Source organism: Electrophorus electricus, chromosome 13 (assembly GCF_041902795.1).
Source record: "Electrophorus electricus isolate QZ-2024a chromosome 13, ASM4190279v1, whole genome shotgun sequence".
Taxonomy (NCBI): Eukaryota; Metazoa; Chordata; class Actinopteri; order Gymnotiformes; family Gymnotidae; genus Electrophorus; species Electrophorus electricus.
The window spans coordinates 9,195,001-9,202,500 of NC_137509.1; the positions used below are offsets into that span (position 1 = coordinate 9,195,001).

General features: G+C 45.5%; 1 protein-coding gene across 4 annotated transcripts in view; it reads right to left on the bottom strand.

Annotated features, from left to right (window-relative positions):
* The window catches only part of pcxb (pyruvate carboxylase b), a 136,104-nt gene that overhangs the window by 9,495 nt on the left and 119,109 nt on the right, over positions 1–7,500 (bottom strand). For all 4 annotated transcript variants that reach the window (XM_035519670.2, XM_035519671.2, XM_081694981.1 and 1 more), the window contains exons 17-18: positions 5,746–5,990; positions 1,988–2,167 (exon numbers count right to left, since the gene is read on the bottom strand). In XM_035519670.2, coding sequence (XP_035375563.1) covers positions 1,988–2,167; positions 5,746–5,990 — 425 coding nt within the window. The remainder of the gene's footprint in view (positions 1–1,987; positions 2,168–5,745; positions 5,991–7,500) is intronic.

A 7,500-nucleotide genomic window follows, 5' to 3' on the forward strand; every position in this document is an offset into this window, starting at 1 on the left:
GCCATTTTAACAGAGGTAAAACAATTTCATCTTTGTTCATTTTAACCATTTTTAACCTGGCACTTAACCTGCCAATCACTCAGTCTTCTCTACCACCATCTCCCTGAAAACCACCCTACCCATATGAAGGAACAAACTTTACATTTGTGTCCTTGATCTGCATGTATGTATGTATGTTGTATTGGCATGTTTAACTTTATGTATTTACGTATGTATGTATGCATGTATGCATGTATGCATATCTGTATGCATGCATGCACGTCTGTCTGTCTGTCTCGCTCTCTCTCTCTCTGTCTGTCTGTTTGTATCTCTCTCCTGTATTATAAATGTGTATGTCACTCTTAGAAGGCCAGTTTCACATCCACAGGGTCTTGTATCGAAATGCCATTCCAGCTGACAAACAGCATTTGATCTTTTCATTTTGGACTTGGGTTTTTCAAAAGCGAGTGTCCCCCTGGTAGAAAGAGGCACATGTCTGCTGTCAGTAATTACTATGAGGCAGAGCGCATAACAAAGTCTCCCTCATAGCTGGGGTGATGCTGAGCGTGTGCGTGCAGGCTGGGTCTCGTCTCAGCACAGTGCCAGCTGTCCACCACTACAGAGAAGCCACTACCACTACAGAGAACAACAGGATGCAAAGCAAAAAAACAAACAAACAAACAAACAAAAACGGAACAGATGCACATAAAAAGACAAGTGCAGACTAAGCAAAGGAAAGAACAATTTGATTCTCACGTGCACACACGCGCACACACGTGCGCTCACCCACCCACACACCGTTCCCAACTGAATCACTAGTGCTAAATAAACATCAATTTCTGCATGATTCCACATAACCACCGTGAAACATTTTTTGCCATTTTGAACTAATCGTACAACTTTGCAGGTGTGCACAGTGCAGTGTATACAGTCATTGCATTTGTTATTTATACGCTCAGAACATATTGCACTCATGTTGAATCCATCTGTGTTTCAGTGGTGGGATTCAGAGTTGCATGGGGTCCATGTGTTGTCTACACTTAAAGGAGGTCTACATTTTAAAGGACTAGTTCATCAAACATCATTTCCCATGCAAGTCCTTTCCACTGAATCAGGTTTGGAGGAATTGCCCTCCTTTTCTAAATAACATGTGCAGTTGCAGTTTGTGTGACTGTATGACATATTTGTAGACAATTAAATAGACAATTATATAGTGTAAATACACAATAGACAATTCTCAGCCTGAAACAGTGGGTCTTTCTTGTCTTAATTTTCTATTACATTTTTGGTTTTATGGAACCTTCTGTACTTTTCCTAAGTGCTGCATTTACACCCTTAAATGACACTGGGCTGCGTTTACACTTGTTAAATGGCATCGGGCTCCATTACGCGGCCACTATTGCATTCTACCGCATTATACTGTCTGCACGTCGTGTACGGCATGACTTCACATGCTGCTGATTACCAAGCAGCTGATCACTAGTCTCTTGTTCTCACTTCCTCTCATCATGCCTCTGACACGCCAACAAGATTTAAAGGAAGCAAAAACGCACTGTTCCCACTCCCAAGGCATAACTGACCACGTGGCATCTCGAAAGCCAAGCCAACATTTCACTCTCCGTCACACTCAAATTTTCTTAAACAATCCTGCCTGAACAAAAAGCGGCCCAGCCAATCACAGTGGGGCATTCTTCTCCCATACTGCCTCGCTTGTACTCAACCTTGGTAAGACATGTTGCTTGTGGCAGGAGTGAGTTGTGGAGGGACTTAAGATTATAGCAGGCAGCATTTATGATACGGTCCAACGCTGAGTGCGTTAGCAGAACAATGGCTCTTTCGAAACCTGAGAGAACTCGGCACGTCCCTATTTTGTGACTGCATCAGAATGTCACCGGCTGTGTGGAGTAAGACAAGATTGGTTCATAGTGCCAATGCTTTTTGTGTGTGTGTGTGTGTATATGCACGTGCGTGCTTGTCTGGTCATGCCTCCTTTGGGGGCAGGGGGTACCTTGGATCTGAAGGGCTCAGGGAAGCCTCCATGGGGTATACCGATGTGTCCCTGCAGAAACTCCACAACAGACAGCGGGAAGGACAGCTCGTCTGCCCGCTCCTCCACCTCGGCCCGAGAGAGAGTGTTCTGGACCATGAACTGTGCCAAATCACCCACGATCTTAGAGGATGGAGTCACCTGCACAAGGGGAGGAAGAAGGAGTTAGAGTCTGTGCGTGTCTCCCCATTCGTTTACACTTCAAAAGTTACAGTGTCTTCTTGTTGAGAAACAAACAGTTAAACATGATTTTTTATGGTTTGGCAATACTGTACTTGACATCAGTACTTGATATCAGCACTGCTATTCTGAACTGAGAGAGCGAGACAGAGAAAAAGACACACACACACGGACTCTCTGCATTTACTTGCTATGCACTGACAATGAAGACCCATGGTGCTAGAATGAGGCAAGACCACGCAGCCGGTAGCGAGAACGTACACGACGAGTGGGATGGAGTTCCCATCAGTGAGGAGAAGAGTAACGAATGAGCGAGGGAATGAGGGCTATCAGATGAACTGAGAGTAGAGAGGGAGGGGTGGAGAGAGTGAGAGACAGAAGGGGTGGGGAGATGTAGAACGTTAAATGTCAGGGCCCCTTTTCATTTGCGTTAAAGGTTTGTGCTGCAGCAAAGTGACATGTCGTCATGCTGCCTGTCAGCTAATTGGCTGGGCTGGTGTGATAGGCAGTGAGAAAGTGACATTAGTATTATTAGTTATAAAAATATTAGGACAATTCTTCGATGGTATCGCACCCCCATCACATGGACGGAAGACTAAAGACATGCCAGCAGACGGAGAATCCGGAATGACAGCTCATATTAGGGTTTGGAACGGAGTCGAAGGCGATTTAAGCTTAATAATGAGGGCTAATACTTCCACACACACTTATTCACTGCTTTGTTAGAATTTCCCTAAGAATTAACTGTGTTTGTGCGTTCAAGAGATGATCGGGAGTGATTGGTATGGACTGCATTGTGGGGACCGGTGTGTGTGTGTGTGTGTGTGTGTGTCTGTGTGTGTGTGTGTGTGTGCGTGCACACGTGTGTGTGAGCGTGTGTGTGTGTGTGTCTGTGTGTGTGTGTGTGAGCGTGTGTGTGTGAGCGTGTGTGTGTGAGCGTGTGTGTGTGAGCGTATGTGTGTGAGCGTGTGTGTCTGTGTGTGTGTGTGAGCGTGTGTGTGTGAGCGTGTGTGTGTGAGCGTGTGTGTGTGAGCGTGTGTGTGTGTGTCTGTGTGTGTGTGTGTGAGCGTGTGTGTGTGTGCGTGTGTGTGTGTGCGTGTGTGTGAGAGAGAGCGAGAGTTGACCTGTCTTCTGCACCCATTTTACACAGCACTTGGGTTCCAAGGCTTTGGGGATCAAATAAGGCTTCTGAGTTTTCTGCAGAACTGCCTCTTGTCATCTTCAACAACACAAGGCTCTTGTTCAACTCCAAACATGCATTGTTTTTTACGCTTTGCACAAAACAAATAACGACATATTCTTGAGTTTCTGCCAGCAATTTTTTTTTTCTCTCTAAGAAGAAAAACCGTTACTGTGAATTATTTCAGAAAGTAATGATCGAATCACTCCACAGGGAACTGAACTGAGTTCACGTGCTCCTTCAAAGGCTCTTTGAGAATCATGCTACCATAGTCACTGGCACATGCAGAAAACCATACTGCAAAGCCTAATGGCTTTGTAGTTCCATCGTCAGCATCCCACATGCTGCCGGAGACGTTAATTTAACTCTAATTTGTTTTCTCTGAGCCTGGAGTGGACTACAGGAGCACCAGGAGCTGGTTGAGAGGCACTGAAAATGGGGCCCTGTGTGTCAGACAGTTTGACTAGGGTTTTAAATCTTGGCCCAAAAAATCCATAGTGTCTTAATTGGAAAGGGGTTTTTGTTAAGTGCCTGATAGGGGTTCTCTTCATGCTTAGGCCAAAGTTACATCAGCACCTGTTATGCAGGCTGTCAAAGTAAAGTGTAATAAGATGAGAAGAGTCAGGATTAAAATGGGATCAAATGTACTGGGAGGCAGTGGGAACACACACACACACACTCGCACACACACTCGCACACCCACACACACGCACGCACGCACAGGTGCACACACAGATGCAGGTGCATACACACACGTGCACAAAGCCAACACAAACCAAAACATTAAACAAATAATAAGAGACAGGCATCTACACATCCAACTCCTACTCCAGCCCCTCCCAGAACCCCTCGGTCATCCCCTCTTTCTGAGAGCGTTTACTCCTTCCTGTGTTATTGTGTTGCGAATCTCCCGCAGGCTAGCACGGTGCATCCGTTTGGCCATCAGCAGGCCAGCAAAGCTTTGAACTTAAGGAGTGTAAGTATGTGTGTGTTTATGCATGTTTGTGTGACTGTGTGTGTGTGTGTGTGTAAGTAAATCTAAAAAAGTAGCAACTCCGTGTACATATGTTTACCCAGGAGAGAAAGACAGTGATAAAGATGTAGAGAGAGACAGAGAGAGAGACAGTATGCAGGCAGACTGCAGGAAAGAATCAGCACAAGTCACCGGGCCAGGAAATGGAATACCAATAAATAAACAAACAAAAACAACAAGCGTCCCCACCACTTCCACTAAACCCATGAATTCAAATTCAAGTGAGAGCTGGAGTGGGAATGAGAATGAGAGGGTGTGGGGGCTGAATACCAAAAAGATGCAGATGTGTTTGTGCAAACTCAGGAGGAGAGAGGCGCTGTAATTGATTACACTGAACAGGAAGTGGGGGGGGGGTGAATGGTGAATCTAAGCATGCCAGATACATTTCGGCTGATCGGTGATCGTTCCATTCAGCCTTGAGGTTGATGGTGGTTAGTGGTTGTGCAGTGGCAAGACGCTGGAAGGTTGGATTGATTGTTGACATGAAGTTTTGTGGCTACAATACAAACGAATATGCAGATCAAACAAGCTCTCTCGCTCGCTCGCTCTCTCTCTCTCTCTCTCTCTCTCTCTCTCTCATAGGCGGTAGCTGCAGGCACTAATCAACGTTTCAGTAACAGAAAGACCGGGAGCTTATAATATTAGTCAGAATTATGGCAAGTTAACATTTTACCTCCCAGCAGCAAAGGGAAATGATGAAATATCACTGGCATACGCGTTCTATAAGGCACTGACATACCGTGAGCATCTTTATTCCTGCCTCACACCAAGAACTTAGGCTAACTAGTATTAGGGAGATTTATTGTTAATCCAGAAAACTAGTATTCCCGTGCTTGAATATAATGAATGGATGTCACGTAAAATGAATGTTGTTTGGTATTTATGTGTAATGAATGCTGGTAATTAGAATACAAACTCTGAACTGCCACTGGGTATATCCTGGGGTCTAATTTGCTTACATTTGATGTAGAAGGAAATTACATTAGGACATGGTATTTTAGATTTAGAAATCTCCACGGGAAAAGTCAGACAGCAATATCAATTTAACATAATGGGAAATTTCAGTGATTTACCCTAGGGGGGGTTGGGGTTTATATATATATATATATATATATATACACATACATACATATACACACACACACACACACACACACACACACACATAGATACATACACAAAAAGAGAGTGAGTGAGTGAGTGAGTGAGAGGAGAAACTGATATTATGATATTACATACACTCCCACTAAAACAAGGGACAGACCAGGAGAAAGCCAGACGGACAGGCAGGGACGGACAGAGAGACAGAGAGGGAGACAGTTTTACCTTGATGAGGTCCCCCAGCAGTTTGTTGGCCTCAGCGTACGCCTTCTTTACCTCCTTGAACTTGTGGCCCAGCCCCATGCTGTGGGCCTGGAAGTGCAGGTTTGTGTACTGGCCGCCGGGAATCTCGTTCTCATAGACGTCGGCGTTCCCTGACTTCATGGTGGCCGTGCAATCAAATGGAGCGTATAGGCCACGGGTCACCTCCCAGTACTCGCTGTAGTCAAAGACCTTCTCCAGAGAGATCTCTGAGACAGGGACAAGCAGACGGGTTAAAGGAGACAGACAGGGAGGCATTTTCAGACTCCAGCAAAGACCTGAATAACAAATAAAAATAAAGTTACTTTTATAAGAACATTACTCATGCATGATGTTCCACTCCAAAATAAAAGCGACTCAGTTACAAAGTTTAGCTCCTGCTCCTCTGTAGTACAAAGAATGACATTATAACACCAATGTACTTCAAAGCCTTCCATGTTATTCACAGTCTTGTAAAATCCAAACTAAAAAGTGAGTTTCGATCTTACGGGAGCTATGAACAATGGCAATGTTTCCTGACTGGTTCTATTTCCCTGCTTGGATCCCCTCAAAGGGGAGGCTGCACGTTTTGACTGTGCAACAAGAAACAAGCAACAGCCATTACATGTTCTCAGTGGCTACAACCTGCAGCAGAGATAAAACAGGACCATCAAATCCTCTGCTTATTCTCAGCACAACAGACTCATGTAAGCCTGACATATTCTAAAAAAACAATGAAAAATGGTCTCTCTAAGCTCACAAAACACACGTACGCACACACACACACACACACACACACACACACACACACACACACACACTCGCTCAGTCACTATCGTGCTGTCTTCAGCAGATCTTGCACAGTAATGCTGTTGTTGCCAGATCATGACAACACTGTTCTAATGACATGGCCTATTCCATGACAGCTTGATAGGGTCGCTACATACAATCACTCTTTATGGTGGAGATTTGACTTTGTGTGTGTGTGTGTGTGTGTGTGTGTGTGTGTGTGTGTGTGTGTGTGTGTGTGTGCAAGCGCATTTGTATGTCCAAACAAGCAGAACCGTCACTGAAGGCCTTCAGGAGCCTAACCTAATGATACTAAACAGGCTGAAATACACTAACCTCAGAGGATGCAAACACACACACACACACACACACACACGCGCGCGCGTTCACACACAAACATGCACACTCATGTTCCCGCATACACAGCACGCGGCACAAGAAGTCAAAGGAGTCCGTCCCCTAGAAGAAGGGTTACTATCAGCAGACCAATCTGTTAGTCTCCGAACGTCAGTGCACACTGTATATCGTCCCAGAAACACAACCAAAATGACAGAGGGGCGAGAACAAGAGAAAGGGGTGACCACCCAGACCACCCAGACCACCCAGAGACTCTCCAGAGGAGCACAGACAGGGGTTTCTGAAGAAGGTCGCATCCCCCTGAGTGGGAGAGGGAAGGTTAGCGAGATGGAGAGACAGGCTGAGTGAAAAGGTGCAGAGGGAGAGAGAGAGAAGAACTGAGCACAAATGAGGTCAAGGCAGAGGCAAGGCCTCGAGGAACGCGAGCAAGAGACGGAGGATGAAAACCAGAGACCAAGCAAGAGAGACAAAAGAGAGCAGAGAAGAATGGTAAAACTGCTCCAGCACCAAATCAGGGGGAGACAGAATCACACAGGAGAAGGTCTGCATTACGGCCAGCAGACAGACAGCCAGCGGTGAATGAAAGGATGTTGT